Source organism: Canis aureus, chromosome 20 (assembly GCF_053574225.1).
Source record: "Canis aureus isolate CA01 chromosome 20, VMU_Caureus_v.1.0, whole genome shotgun sequence".
NCBI lineage: Eukaryota > Metazoa > Chordata > Mammalia > Carnivora > Canidae > Canis > Canis aureus.
Window position 1 is genome coordinate 23286095 of NC_135630.1, and position 16848 is coordinate 23302942.

The following is a 16848-nucleotide window of genomic DNA, read 5'->3' on the forward strand; positions in this document are numbered from 1 at the left end:
GGTAGAGAGCAGAGAGAGGGGGCGGGCCTCAGGGCCCTGGTTTCTGTTCATTGGGTGGAATGACTGTCAATCAGTAGGCAAATCTGGTGGGCGGGGCTTCTGGAGAGCGGGGCGAGAGCGGCCTTAGCAACGGTTGCTGAGCCGGGGAGACTGCAGCAGGGCGGTGCGGCTGGCGGCTGAGACCGGGAGGTCCCGGCAAAGGGCACCGCTTGGTGACATGGTGAGTGCCAAGCCGGTAAGCCCTTGCTGGGCCGGGGCCGGGGTTGAAGGGTCACCTCGGAGCAAGGAAGGAATTTTGTTTGGTTTATGCAATGTATTATTGGCCTCCTGATCCTCGAGTGTCATTTAGTGGCGCCTCCTCTCGTGGCCCAGGGGAAGCACGTTGCCCCTGGCTCTGGGGGACAAGCCAGGGCGGGGCTCCAGTTCATTCTTCCCTCGTCGACCCCACCAGCCGCTGATACCCGCGCTCTGCGATAGGTTCCGTGATGGAAACGGAAAGGAATTGAGGACGGAGAGTAAGAGGCTTAGAAGCTGTTGGAAGGGGCAGCCAGGGTGGCTCTAGCGGTTTAGCCCCGCCTTCGGCCCAGAGTGTGATCCTGGAGACACAGGATGGAGTCCCGCCTGGGGCTCCCCGCAGGGGGGCTGCTCTCCCTTAAGTAAATAAATCTTTAAAAAGAAACTGTTGGAGGGTCTAGACCTCTAGAAAAGAGGTCCTGAACTCGGAGAAAGTGACCGGCCAGGGTAGCTCCGCCCTCCCACTCTTGGGAAGGTAAAGGTCCTAAAGGCTGGAGCTGTTAAGTTGGAGATCACACCGGTGTATTTGCAATCCGAGGCCAGAGAATCCACCGCTGCCACGAGGAACCCTTAATCCACGTGAAACCCGAGGCTAGGTGCCCAGGAACGCGAGGTCCAGCTGCCGTCCCTGCTGCCACTGCTGCCTGACCGGAAGCTGGAGACCAGATACCGAAATAAGGCTGCAGCAACACCCCAGAAGCAACTCTTTGACCTTGCTTGTCAGCGGGGATTGGCACAAAGCAGCAAGATGACCTCCACCATACCCCTGGATACTGATAATTAGCCCAACATTTATTCTTACTCAGATCCCTGGAATAGTTTTTCACCCGGAAAATGTAGGTGTTTTTTTCCCCGCCATTTCTCAGCTTCTGCAATATAGAAAAGTATGCTAAAAGATGGGAAAGGATATTATGTTTCGGTCAAGCATATCCCACAAAAGAAACAAATTTTATTATGAGACATAGAGGCCTAGATAAAAGGGATGCCTTAGGCACTGCTTTTCAATACCAAGTAAGGCCAGTCGTATTGGAACTTAAGATCTACTGTTCAAGCATGCGTGCCTTTGCCTCTTCTTTCTTTCAAAGGCACTTGTTTGTTGAAGGAAAAACTTGAGTGGTAAAAAGAACCAGGCTTTCCACCAAGATATTAATAACTAAAAGTACAAATGTTAGCAAAGGGGAAAGGAGGAAATTGCTGATGGTCATTGTGTAGTAGGGAATAGGGTTCTTGAGTATGCTTATTTATCATTGATTATTCTGGTTCTGGTAACTTTTCCAGTTATTCATGCATATGCGTATTTATTACAGGCATCCAACTATTGTATAGGTTCAGACCAATGGAAGAAAAGAGCAGCAAAACTTGAATCGAATGAAACCCAAAAGCAAGAAATTAAAGAGGCCTTTGATTTATTCGATGTTGATGGGTCTGGAACCATAGATGTGAAAGAATTGAAGGTTTTGAAATTACTTCTAATTCTAAAACATTGTAAAAACCATTACTTATTTGTGCCAATTTTTCAATCTTTAACAGCAGCCTTCTAAAAGCTCAGTATAAAATCTCCTCAGTGTGGATACCTGCACCTTCAGTGTATACACCTACCCCATACTAACAAAATAGTATCACGTTAGGCATTTTACTCTTGTTTTATGAATGAGTAAAACAAAACACAAGATCTGACAGTGACATATCCTATGGCATAGTAGGATTGGAACCTACCTAGGCCTGCTGACCTGACTTTCTAGGTTTATGCATAGTCCATAGTAAAAAAGAGAAAATCTAGTCATTAAGAGGTAATTTAAAAACTAGGAATGAGATTGTGGCATAGTATAATTTATTTGCTTCCTATTTCAGATTGCAATGCAAGCCTTAGGATTTGAACCAAAGAAAGAAGAAATTAAAAAAATGATAGCTGAAATCGACAAAGAAGGAATTGGCACCATTACTTTTGAAGATTTTTTTGCCATAATGAGTGTAAAAATGGTATAGTAGTGATTTTGTTTTTCAAAGAAATATAAGCAATAACCTACATTTTTTCAAAGAAATATAAGCAATAACCTGATTTCTGCTCCTGATAATCAGAGGTTTCACAGAGGAAGACTTTGAAGATGGACGGGATTTAGATAGATATAGTTAGCAAGATTAAAGATTATTTCAGGGTAATAATGAAGACTGTTCAGTGTGGAGAAGCCTGTTAGAAAATAATAAGGAGGGCAGCCTCAGTGGCTCAGTGGTTTAGCGCTGCCTTCCGCCCAGGGCGTGATCCTGGAGACCCAGGATCAGTCCCACATCAGGCTCCCTGCATGGAGCCCACTTCTCCCTCTGCCTGTGTCTATGCCTCTGTCTCTCTCTCTCTCTCTCTCTGTGCGCCTGTCATAAATAAATAAATAAAATCTTTAAAAAAATAATAAGGATATATGGCTGGAGAAAGAGAAGGGGGTCAGCATTTTGAAGGCTTGAATTCAGCAAACATCTCCTGAGTGCCTGTTTTTGCCATGCACTATTCTACAGAGCATTGAATGAGACAACCTCCCTGTTCTCTAAGAGCTTACATTTTTGGTAATGGATATTAATTACTGGTATTAATAGAAGATATGTTCTCTTTATCAGCCTGGTCTCTTCCACTTCAACAAACCCTGAATTTAAATACCTTGAGAGCAAATGTGAGTGCGTTGGAATAAGTGTTAAAAGTTAGAGCAGGGAATCCCTGGGTGGCGCAGCGGTTTGGCGCCTGCCTTTGGCCCGGGGCGTGATTCTGGAGACCCGGGATCGAATCCCACGTCGGGCTCCCTGCATGGAGCCTGCTTCTCTCTCTGCCTGTGTCTCTGCCTCTCTCTCTCTCTCTCTCTCTGTGTGACTATCATGAATAAATAAATAAAATCTAAAAAAAAAAAAAAAAAAGAGCAGTAAAGTCAGAACTCAGCTACCTGATACATTGCGCTGTAGACCTCAAACACCCATAAGGCCAATTTGATAGAAAAGATAAATGAAAGATTAATTACATTTAATTGTTTCTGTTTTTTAAAGAGTGAAAAAAATGAAAAAGAAGAAATATTGAAGGCTTTCAAATTATTTGATGATGATGATACTGGAAGCATAACACTAAGCAATATCAAGAGGGTTGCTAAGGAACTGGGGGAAAATTTAACAGATGATGAACTTCAGGTAATTTTTTACTTATTTTTATAATTATAACACATGTATAATTATAACATAATTCATATAATTTATAGTTATAGTCTTTAGTTGGACGCAAATACAATCAAAATAAAATTTGTATATTTGAACATTATATCATTATTCATTTTTAATGATATCACATCATATTTACGTTTTGTTTTACAGGAAATGCTTGATGAAGCTGATCGTGATAGGGATGGAGAAATAAATGAGGAAGAATTTTTGAGAATGATGAAAAAGACCACTCTTTATTAATACTTTTTAAAATTCCTTTTGGAAAGTTGTTAACAACTTTATATTTGTTAAACAGTTCCATAATATCTGAATGTATTCTTTAAAATTTTTAGTTTATATGCACAAATTGGCTTATTGATGTCTAAGCATTGTGAGAAGTTACATGTTTCCACCAATAATATTGTTTAATCTGCAGCATCAAGACACAAAGAAAATGTAATGATTTCTGTGAACCGTGGATCCAAAACCACTATTTAATTCCAACTGCTACTTTAGAGCTCCAGGATCTAAAGACTTAGAATTTTTTTAAGTTTAATGAAACTTACCCCACATGCAAATGGATTTGGCGAACAAGCAATTAGTTTCCTTATTATTTTCCTTTTGTGCAACTCTTTAAAACTGATAAATATTTGCTTTCTAATCAGTTACTCAGATATGGAAAGTATTAAATAAAATTGCCTAGCAACTACATTATTTGCTACTTTTCTTCTTATAAGGAAAATTCAAAGCAGCACTTATACTATATAGATTTTCCTGTAAGTTTGACCCTGCAAGTGAGCATTTAATACCTCTGTCTTGGGAGGTGCTAAAGATTTTACATATGTTATCTCAATATGTTACAACTTGGAAGCTGGTAGTATTGGCTCTATTTTACTATATTATGGGAAACTAAAGTTCAGAGAATTTAAAAATTGCTCAACTGTTCATAGATAATAAATAAAACATGGATTCTAAGTCTTGTATCCTATGCTTCACTACACAGCTATCCTACGGATAAAGAAATCTCAGGATAACTAAGTATATATTTTCTAACTCATTTAATATTACGACTCTTGTAATTTAATGTTTTCTATGAAAGAGCCAAACTGTTGGGAAGGCAATCTCTAGATACAGTCTTTTGATTCCCCACGGGGTCACACAAGACTGGGCCTTGGGCCTGGAATACTTCCTTACCAAGAGTCTCTATAGCTTGTGCTGGAATTGTCTGTGAATATTTTTGCATTTCAGACTCCATGTATACTTTTTTCTGCTTAAGCACATGTGTAATATGGTGCCTGTGTGTGTAATATGGCACCTGACCAACCCCGCTTTGGAAAGGGGATGTCCCCTTTGGGGGTGAATGGGGTCCTTCTGCTGAAACAACAAGATGGGTGTTATCTGCAAATAAGGCTCTGTATAGGCTTCTGGGAGGGACTTGCTGGCCATGGGAAACCGACATTCACTACTGAAACTGATACTGCTCTGTCTCTATATGAGTGAAGCATTGTTCCACTCAGTAATTGTGTTTTCCTCGTCAATTAAACTGATACCAAGATGCATTGGGAGAAGCTCTCAGATTTCTGCTCCTGATAATGGGCAACAGATGCCACTTGCTGGATATAAAATTTCTAAACCTAAGTAATCATCTTTGGAGCAAGAAAAGATTATAGAAAATATAACTTTAATTGCCCCACCTAGTTCATTTTTAGCTCAACTGAAATGAAGTTTCAAGGTTTTGTCCACACAAGAGAGGTTTTTTCAATTGAAACTAGAATGGCATCTATGCTTATGCTCATTAAGTGTTTCACAGTATCTTTAATTCCTATTTATGCAGCATTTTCTTCTAAAGATATAACTATTAAACATGCTTCATATATAAAAATTATGGCCTTTAAGTTGTTAAATGATTTATATTCTTTAGTGGGTAGTATACTTAAAATTACACATCAACAAGTTCAAAGATTTCTAAATAGAAGTCTCCTCATTCAATCCTCAGTTCTCCCTAGGACAGAATGTCCTTTATCATTACCTCAGTCAGCATTGCACAGGAGTACTAGGTAGTACATTAAGGCAAGAAACAGAAAAAAAAAAAAAAAAAGATCAGAAAGGAAGAAATAAAATTATTTTTATTTGCAGATGACCTTATATATATATATATACATAGAAAATCCTAAAGAATTTACAGATTGCCACATAAAAAGTTGTTAGGCAAATACAAATATAAGCACAATTCTATTTGTACAAACCAGGTATGAATAATTAGAAAATGAAATTTAAGAGACTATTGTATTAAAAGTATAAAAATCTTAAGACTGAACCTAATGAAGATACACAGGTCTTCCACATCAAAAACTATAAGAGTACAGAGAGAAAGAAGACCTAAATAAATGAGGGAATACTATGCTCATGGATAGGAAAACTCAGGATGTCAATTCTCCCTTTATTGATCTATAGCCATAGTGCAATCAAAATCCTAGCCTTTGTGAAACTTGTCAAGCCTATCTTAAAATTTATATGGAAATCCAAGGGGCCAATATACACTCAAAGAACAAAGTGAGAAGCTAGCTTGCCCAATTATCAAGATTTATTATTGGGTCGTAATAATTAGAATAGTGTGGTGCTAACTAGGATAGACTAATGGACCAATGGGGTAGAACAGAAATTCCTGAAATGACTCATATGTATATGGCCATTGACTTAAGACACAGATAACTACAGAGTAAGGGGACGTTTTCATTATAATAAATTGTTTCAAGTCAATAGGCTATCAAAAAGAATAAGAGAAAACATAACCTCAACCTGACACTGTACATAAAAACTAATTCTAAATTATTGTTGGTTGAGACATGAAAGGTAAGAATATATCATGACCTTGAGATCAGATTTCTAATTAGGACACAAAAGCCACTAACTTTAAAGGAAAATATTGATAAATTGTACTATAGTATAACTAAGAACTGCTCTTCATGAAAGAGAATGAAGACATAAGCTACTAAGTGGAAAAAAGGTATTTTCATTAAGTCTACCTAATACTTGTATTTAGAACACACAACTTTTAAAAATCTCTAAGAAAAAGCCCAATTTTTAAAAGTAAGCAGAAGGCTCGAGTAGGCACTTCATAGAAAAAGGATATAAAAATGATATTAAAAAAAAGTGTTAAAGTTAAGGGATATAGTAGTAGCTGAAGAATGGCCTCCAAAAAGACCCATTTCCTAATCCCTGGAACCCATGAATGTTATATGACAAAAAAACACACAAACAAAAAGAATTTTGCATTATGATTAGATTAAGGACAAGTAAGTTAGATTTCCTGAATTACCCAGTGGGCATTAAGTGTAATTACAAGTATCTTTATAAAAGAGACATATGACACACAGAAGAAGAGAGAGTAATCTAATCATGGAGGCAGAAAATATTTTGCTAGAATGGCATGGATGATCATATCTTTAACTCCTAATTCTATAGCACTTCCTTCTAGACTGAAGAAAAATTTAACTAGTAAAGATATGAAGCGATGTGTCTAGAAGCCAAGGAATGCTGGCAGCTGCCAGGCACTGGAAGAGTTAAAGAATAAGCTTCAGGAGGGAGTGTATCTTGGCTGACACCTTGATCTGGGCCTTGATTTTGAACTTCTGGACTCCAGAGCTGTGAGGGAATACATTTCTGTTGTTTTAAGACATCAAGTTTGTGATCATTTATTAGAAAATTAATACATGGGCGATACAAGTCAGTATCATCCTAAGATAGTACTATTAATCCACCAGAATGGGTAAAACTAAAATAATAAATAATTCAAGTGTTGAAATGAATGTGAGACAATGGGAATTCTCAACTACTGCTGCACATTGCTCAATTGTTTTGAAAATAGTTGGCATAATTTAATAAAGATGAACATACATATATGTCATGACCAGTGTATTCAACAGAAATTTATGTGCATGCCATGAGACTACAAAAAATGTTCCAAAGCAGCAATATACCTAATAGTCAAAAACTGAAAACACTCTAAATGTTCATCAACAATAAAATGTACAAACTGTTACATATTTGTACAATGGAATGCATATAGTAATGAAAAAGACAATTCACCTCTATGCAGCCACATGGATGAACTGGAAACATAGCATTGACTGAAAGACACGAAGAACAAAACTATATGTCTTGCATAGATGCCATTTCTATAAAGTTTAAAACCAGGCATACCTAAACTATAGAGTTAGAAGTCAGATAGTGGGAAAGAGGGAGGAAGTAGGAGGAGGAGAAGGCTTACAGGGGATTTCTGAAGTGCTGACAACTTTGTGTATCTTGGCTTATACAGTAATTACTTAAGTGCTTGTATTGCCTTATCACATTGAGCTGTTTGTTTGGCTTGTGCGTTTGTGTGAGTGTTGTACTTCAATAAAAACATTTTAAAAATCATGTCTACACTGTTAGGCATCATGACTTTGTGTCATTTATACTAGCAACATAGAGATAGTCCCAGAATAAGGAAAACTTGTCAGCCAACACATTGACATATTAGAGAGGGCTGCCCTTCAATTGCAAAAGGACCTGGTGGACCTTCATTTGTTTTCCACTCCTTATTAATTATCAGAACCAATACTGAAAAGAAACAATGTCTGTAATGAATATGCAAACATTTTCAACCAAATACATTTCTGTTACATCTTAGTTATATACCTTTTTTTTGATGCAAATGTTGTATAATTATGTCCTGTTTTTCCCTTGATCTTGCTAGAAGTTTATCAGTTTTGCTAGAATTTTTAAACAACAAACTTTTGACTTTATCCTATTTTATCTTTGTTTGCTATTTTATTAATTTTATTTGTATTTTACTACCTCCTCTCTCTGTTTATTGCTTTTTGCTTTTTACTTTTGAAGTTACTTCTTTCTGTTACTACTGTTCAGCATTTTTCCCTAAGGGTACAGTTTTTCCTTAAATATCCCCTCTAAATATATATTTCAGTATGCAGTAGGTTTATTGAGATTTCATCCCAAGTAATTTTTAATTTTTATTGATTTATTTGGCCAATATGTTATTAATGCAAGTGTGCTCTTTATTTTCCAAATATAGAGGGAATTTTTAAAATTTTAAATGCTGCTTTTTGATAATGATTAATAGCCAAATTGCATTGTTGTCAGGAAGAGTTATCTGTATAATAGCAATTATTTGAAAATTGTTGAAACTTTTATGCTTTTAAAACACATTCACAAGTTCTTTGATGTTTCTCACATCAACAGGAAGAGTCCTACTTTTCTTCCCTTTGAATATGAGTTGTCCGTGGTGACTTGTTTATAAACCAATAGAATGTAGCAGAAGTGACATTGCATGACTTGTGATGATAGGTTAGGAAAGGTGATATACCTTCTGCCTGGCTCTCTTTCTGGAGCACCAACATTGGAATCCAGCCACCATGGTGTTAGGTAGCCATAAGGAACCACCACATGGAGGTATTCTGGGCATAGCTGCAAGGTTCAAGCCAAAGGCTAGCACCAACTGCCAGACAGATAAATTAATTGTCTTTGATGGTTTCAGCATCTAGCCTTTGAGCCACCATAGCTGATTCTGAGTAGATACAAGATATCCACATTGAGTCTTACCTAAATTGTAGATTTATAAGCAGAATAAATGCTGTTCTTATTTTAAACCAGTACATTTTGGGGTATTTTGAACAACAATAGAATACAACATGCATCCTAGGCTAATTATAGCTTACCTTTAATTAGTACTTTTACAATTCCCCCAAAACAGAATTTCACAAAAGTTTAACTCCATTTACCTCTCTGATGTATTGTGCTAAACTCATGTATTTTATTTCTATTTATAATCCAATCCATACAAGATATTATTATTATTTGTTTTCTATAAACCAGTCTATTTCATACAGATTACTTACATACCCTTTCTGGTGCTCTTCATTCTTTTATGCAAGCCTCTGGTTCCATCTGGGATCATTTTCTTCAGCCTGAATAAGTTTTTAGCATTTGTTGTGGTGAAGATCTACTGGTGATGAATTCTCTTAGCTTTTGTTTGTCTGAAAAAGCAGTAATTTTTGCCTTTTTTTTTCCCTGAATAATATTTCTACTGTGTATAGAATTCTAGGTGAAATGTTAAGAAAGTCTCTTTAAAAAAATTTTTTGGCCTTTTAATGTTATTCCATTATGTGCTGATTTCCATAACTTCTGTTGAAAAGTAAGCTTATAGCTTTATTGTTGAGTCTTTGAAGATAATGTGTGGGTTTTTTTCCCCCTCTGAGTGCTTTTAAGATTTTTGTCTTTTTATTAGCAGTATAACTATGATGTACCTGTGGTTTTCCTTATACTTGCATCCTACATGAGATTCATAGTGCCTTGATTCCGTGGTTTGATGGCTTTTTATTAACTTTGAAACAACTTTAGCCAGTATTTCTTTAAATACTGTTTCTGAACCATCATCCCCTCTTTCTAAGACTCCAATTAAATAAATTCATGTTAGACTTTATCACTATTCTTCATATATCTTTCACACTCTTTTTGGTGTTTTCTATTCCCTTTTCTCTCTGTGCTTCAAACTAAATATCATTTACTGACTTGTTTTCTGGTTTGCCAGAAGTTCTCTACAGATTCCAGGTCTCAGTTGAAATTCTCCATATTTTCCTCAGTTTTATTGAACATATAAATTATCATTATTATGAAAGTCCTCATCTGATTATTTTAATATCTTATCTCTAAGTCAATTTTTATTGTTCCTTTAAATTGTAGCTTTTAGGTTCTTGGTTCTTCTTTTTTTTTTCTTATCCAGATATTGTGGATGAAAAATTGGAGAGATTATAGATCTTCTTTCACAGAAAGTTGTTTTCTTCCAGCAGGTATATAAAATATAGGAGTATAATTTTGGTTCTTTTGAGAAAGGTTTTCATCACTATTAAGGATTTTCTATTTCATGTTTGCCTTTACTCCCAGATATGATACTTCTGTGTTGAGCCCAGGGCACTTACTGACACCACCCTATCCTGTTTCACCTTGCCTGGGCTTGAACTCAAATTTTAATCTTTGCAGCATCACACTGCTATATAATTAAACTTCGCTTAGGTCTTTGTTTCTGCTGCATTTTTGGAATCTCACCCTGGGCATCTGTAACTGAGGAGTTAGCCAGTGATGGGAGGAGGTGTGTATTTGGACAGTTTTTCAGTTAACTTTTCCTTGAATCCCTGCTCTGTGTAATTTTTTTTCCCAAGTGCTAGATACTTTGGCATCCCCAAATTCCAACCTGTTTCTCTTCATCTCAGTAAGATTTCTGGCTTTCTGCTTGGAGCCTATTTCTCCTATTTATTTGCTTGTTTGTTTATTAAGTTTTTATTTAAATTTTAATTAGTTAACATACTAATAGTTTCAAGTGTATAATTTAGTGATTCAACACTTCTATACAACACCCAGTGCTCATCACAAGTGCACTTCTTAATCTCCATCATCTATTAACCCATCGCCCCATCAACCTCTCCTCTGGTAAACATAATTTATTCTCTATACTTAAGAGTCTGTTTCTTGGTTTGCTTCTTTCTTTTCCTTTACTCATTGGTTTTGTTTCTTAAATCCCACATATGCCTGAAATCATATGGTATTCGTCTTTCTCTTACTTATTTTGCTTAGCATAATATCCTCTTACTCCATCCACATCATTGAAAATGACAAGATTCCATTCTTTCTTACGGCCGAGTAATATCCCATTATATGTATATGTGTGTATACACACACATACACATACCACCTCTTCTTTATCCATTCATCAGTGGGTGAACATTTGGGTTCTTTCTATAATTTGGCTATTGTTGATAATGCTGCTATAAACATCAGGGTGCATGCATCCCTTTGGATTAGTATTTTTATATTCTTTGGGTAAATAGTAGTAAAATTACTAGATCATAAGGTAGTTCTATTTTTAACTTTTTGAAGAATCTTCATACTATTTTCTAGAGAGGCTACACCAGTTTGCTTTCCCACCAAGAGTGTAAGGGGATTGCCCTTTCTCTGCATCCTTGCCAACACCTGTTGTTTCTTGTGTTGTTAATTTTAGGCATTCTGACCAGTGTGAGAACTTATAAGGATCTTAGAAACTCAACACCCAAAAAACAATCTAGCTAAAAAATGGGCAGAAGACATGAATAGACATTTTTCCAAAGAGACTTTTGGATTGGCCAACAGACACATGAAGAGATGTTCAGCATACTCATCATCAGGGATATTTCCCTACTTTTTTGAATTGGAAAATGCCCTAAGGGAAAAAGTCATGATCAGTATGGTGCTCTTCTCCAGTGCTTCTCTTCTCTCAATGATTGCAAATTTTCCTTTCCAATCTTGCCTAAACTGGGTACTTTCCTGCTCCTGCACACAATTCTTTTTTCATATAGTAGCTTTTATAGTTGTCTTCAGCAGGAATAGTAGTTCATCATATCCTGAACTATAAATATAAATATTATTTTTAGGAAAATGAATCTGATTAATCACCCTGGACTGGCATAGGGAAAGACTGCAGGCTGAAAGGCCAGTTAAGAGGCTACTGCAATAATTTAAACAAAGGATTGTGAGGACCTAATGGATAGCTGCCTTTGGTTTGGAAAAAAAGAGGTGTGACTCAAGTCTTTATTCAGGCTATCTTATTTTCATTCATAGAACTATGATGAAAGAGTAGTATTACATAACAGTTACTGAGTTACTGAGTTGGGCACTGTTCTACCTCCTGTACATGGACTTTCTGAAATCCTATGTCTATGGAATTCTATTATCAGTTTGATTTTACTGACAAGAAAACTAAGATACAGATGGTTTAAGTGACTAGCTCAATATCACATGAACAATAAGTGGCTCATCTGGACTTTGAGTCAGGCCTGCAGGCTCCACCCTCTGTGCTCTTAACCACTATGCCTTCATCATTCCTTGGAATGGGTGTTATCTTTTAAGTGGGGGAGGTTGACAGCACATATTCCAAAGGGAGAAAAGCAGAAAAATGGATGCAGTGGTTCTTGAATATTTTTTGTTATTGTTTGGAAAAATGAGTGGAGTAATACTTAATGAAAGTGATAAATCCAGAGAAGTGAAACCAAAGAAAAAGATGAATCTGTTTTTCTTATTTATTTATTTTTTATTTTATTATTTTAAGATTTTATTTATTTAAGAGAGAGAGAGAAAGCACAAGCAGGGGAAGGAGCAGAAGGAGAGACAGGCTTCCTGCTGAACTGCGACCCAGATGAAGGGCTCAACCCCAGGACCTGAGCAAAAGGCAGATGCTTAATGGCTTAACTGCCTGAGCCACCCAGTTGCCCCTGTTCTTCCTTTTTAAGTGAGACAATAGATTTAACTCTTTGTAAGTTGAATAGTGGAGAGTCAGGAGGTGGCCAAGAGTAGGCAATTAAGGCAAGAGGATAACTTGGAAGATCAGAGACTGATTATAGTGATATAAGTTATTACTTGATATTTTATATACAGACATTTCCTCCCAAAATAATTTTCCCTTGCTTTCTTGGGGATGGCTCATTTTAACCAGAAAATTTTCAGTTCAAGTTTAAATATTTGTTGAATGAATAAAAGAGGGAAGTATAATTCTCACATTAAGAGCTCATGTTACTTCATTACCCGCTGGAATCAGGGGGTTGGTCATATGATGGAGGATGGAGGTCACCCCACTAGAGGGCGTTGAGGTCTTGTCTCAGTTTGGTGAATGAAGGTGTGGTTTGATTTATGCTTATTTTGATAGTTTGATGTAAATCAGAGAAGGATTTAAGGAAAGATCAAAGTTAAAGATATAATTTATCTAGCACAATTTGGAGAAATTTAAATAAAATTTACATTTAAATAAAATAAATTTAAATAAATTGTATTCTTATTTATCTCACTTTCATGAGAACTAATTGTTTATATTAATTAAAAGTCAAGAATTGCACTTAAAACCAAATCTAACACTATTCAAAATGTAAACCATGGGATTATGGGGGAAATCTATTATCTGAAGATTTTTAAAAAATATTTTTCCCTCCAATCCAATTTTGAAGATGTTAGACATTTTCCTCTATGAAGTAGGAATTCAATTGTTTCTTATAAAAGTGACTAAAAAGAGACTTACTAAGCTGTTGACAATGGTTACTTCTGGGGAAAGAGAAGGCAAAGGTGTTTGCTTTTTATTCACCATATCTACATATGGTTTGAATTTTTATGAACATAAATTTTACAATTTAAATAAAAAGAAATAAAAACTTCGGTGCACTTAAAAACTGGGTTAGGACACCAATTTAAAATTAATTAGAAATGTAAGTCCAAGTTTATAAAATCTGCCTAAATATGAATAAATACAAGTCTAAGCGATACAAATAAGCATTCTACAATATGAAGTAAAAAAGAAAAGTGTTAACTATATATTTTAGCATCTTGCATTGTATATAGTATTGGGGTCTTCAGAAACAAAACTTATTTAATTTATTCTAACACTAAATATACCAGTTTACTTGAGAATTGAACACCGATAGTTAAAACAAATTATGTTCTCAAATAAGTTCCTTTAAATTAATTTTAAGAGAATGAAAAAATTTATTAGTACAATATAATACATTATTTATTTCTGTTCTTTTATTAGAAATATGTAAGTACCTTTTACTTCTCTTTGAAATACTATGAATAAGCTACATATCAAACCATTTAAAAATAATGAAGTAAAAGCCTATAACATAGCATACAAGTAGCAAGTAATCATGTTATCACTTACCAAACACCCTGGAACAGCTTGCCCTTAGGAGTGTTTAGGGGTTGGACACAAAAAGTGTCAAGACTCATGTTTTTACTGCTAATCTGATCAAAAAGGCACTTTTCCTACCTACAGGACTAGAATTAAAATATCTCTTCCATCAACACAGTATCACTGAGGCATTTGGCCGAGAATAAAGTGCACACAACTTTGTGCCAAGCATGGTGAAAGAAGAGAACATTTTAGGAATACTACTTATCAACATAAGATTTTTAATTAATTTTGAGCAGTCAGATAAGCAAATAGAGATAAGACCTGTGATGATGGAAGCAACAGATGAGAATACTTTGGGACACACTAAAGAATCAGAAAAATGTACATAATAGAAAAACAAAAATCAGCTATCTAATTCTAGCAAATTTGAGACCTGGCTAAGCATGTAATGTGTGTGCCCGTGTGCACTTCTGCACACCAGCCATTGTGTGAATATCACTTTCCCCCAACTATGTATTTTTAGTAAATTTTAGTTTGAAATTATGCATAAGTTGTATAGTCATTATTTAGCAAAATAAGTTCAATCCTCCTTCAAGTCCTTTTTATTTATACATATATGCATTTATTTATGTTTTATAAAATATTAAAGAATCCTATCAGCTATCTTTTTTTTAAATTTTTTTTTAAATATTTATTTATTTATGTATGATAGTCACAGAGAGAGAGAGAGAGGCAGAGACACAGGCAGAGGGAGAAGCAGGCTCCATGCACCGGGAGCCTGATATGGGATTCGATCCCAGGTCTCCAGGATCACACCCTGGGCCAAAGGCAGGCGCTAAACCGCTGCGCCACCCAGGGATCCCCTCCTATCAGCTATCTAAAGTGAGTCGACACTACCTAATTTACAAAGCCAAAATCTCTTGTCCCAACTATGTAAAACATGATAAAGAGCATGTGTTAAATAATGATTATTTTTGTCTGATATGTTAGGTATTGGCAGAGAAAACACTTATTCTTAATGCCCCTGAGTATTTACTACCCATTGGTTCAATATTATGTCATGAAATCCTTCATGCCAAAAACTCAATTATTCAGATTAATTTGGAAATTCAGTATAAATGGCTATTAGTTCTCATGCTGTAAATCTGTGTTGAATGGTTTTAAAATTCTATCTTACAAAGAATATGTTTCCTAAAATCTTCTTACTAAAATTAATTATAATCAGTAAAACTCCCTTTTTAAGGCTTCTGCTAACTTCTCAATTGTTTCAGAAAATTTGCAGATTGGTAAGCAGTCTTGTTTCCTCACATCTTTTTTTTTCAAAAGTGGAAAATCTGAACTCTCTTAGGTCATGTTGATGCCTGCAAGAAAGCAAGATAAGTTAATACATTAACCATGGAGTTTAATTTTGGGGGACAGAAAAGGCCTAATGAGTTCAAATGTGCCGTTCCATAGTTAGATGTGATTTGGATTATTTCTGTCTTTGATGACAAGGGTGGAATTATTGTCTCTATAGCAGAAAATTAACAGACATATGGAGTGTGCTATGGGCAGACAACTCATCTCTAGTCCTCAGGTCACCATTTAACTAGATTGGACACTTTCGCCATGTCACCTAACTTCTCTGGGCTTCCTATTGCAGCATATATAAAAGGTGGATAAGAAATCTGTCTAAAAAAGTACTATCAGGGTGGCCTGGGTGGCTCAGTGGGTTAGGTTAGCACTGCTTTCAGCCTAGGACCTGATCCTGAAGACCCAGGATCAAGTCCCACATCAGGCTCCCTGCATGGAGCCTGCTTCTCCCTCTGCCTGTGTCTCTCTGTCTCTCTTTCTCTCCCTCTCATGAATAAATAAAATCTTAAAAAAAAAAAAAAAAGAAATTCCAGATATAGCAAAAGTCACTCCCTTGCCTTCACTATTATTTTTCCCTTTCTTCTCAGAAGTAGTTGGTATGTATCACTTCCAGGCATATGTTTGTATTTTTATTATACAAGTATATACCCCTAAAATTATAAACTCTTGTTTTAGGTATTTCAAAATTTACATGATAGCATGTATAAATATTCTTTACAGTTTGAATTTTTGCTGGACATTTTCTTTTTGAGATTCATTTACATTGATACATGTTACTTTTGTTCATTCATTTCAACTACTCTGAACAAGTCTGTTATGTGAACAGTGTACATCTATTTTTCTACAAGAAGTTAGACTGTTTCCATATTTGAACTTTTAGGAATAACAATATAATGCACATTTTTACATTTTCTAGGATAGCCACTGTCTTAGTCAGCTTGGGCTATCATAGGCAAATACCATACACTGGGTGGTTTAAACAACAGAAATTTATTTTCTCACAGTCTGAGAGGCTGGAAGCCCAAGATCAAGGTGCCAGCGTGGTTGGGTTCTGGTGAGAGCTCTGCCCTGGCTTGTAGACAGTTACCTTTTAGCTATGTCATCATATGGCAGAAAGAGGGGAAATGAGAGAAAGAGGAAGAGAGGGAGGGAGGGAGAGAGACCTATTCTTATGCTATCAGTTTAAGGCCCCACCCTTATGACCTTATTTAACTGTAATTATCTACTAAAGACCCAATCACCAGATATATAGTCACATTGGGGATTAGGGCTTCAGCATATGAATTTTGGGAAGACACAGTGCAATTCATAGCATCCATCTATAG

The 16848-nt window shown here is 36.0% G+C and overlaps 1 protein-coding gene across 2 annotated transcripts; it reads left to right on the forward strand.

The window, feature by feature from the left end:
* The first annotated feature begins 62 nt into the window (after positions 1-62).
* On the forward strand, positions 63-4176 carry LOC144291549 (centrin-4). 2 transcript variants are annotated; one of them, XM_077861129.1, is made up of 5 exons: positions 63-220; positions 1602-1748; positions 2146-2274; positions 3319-3456; positions 3637-4176. In XM_077861129.1, the coding sequence occupies exons 1-5, from the start codon at positions 218-220 to the stop codon at positions 3724-3726; spliced, it is 507 nt and encodes a 168-aa protein (XP_077717255.1). In that variant the 5' UTR covers positions 63-217; the 3' UTR covers positions 3727-4176. The 2 variants fall into 2 exon arrangements, with proteins under 2 accessions (XP_077717255.1, XP_077717254.1); XM_077861128.1 differs by having other exon boundaries at positions 126-235.
* The last annotated feature ends 12672 nt before the right edge of the window (positions 4177-16848 follow it).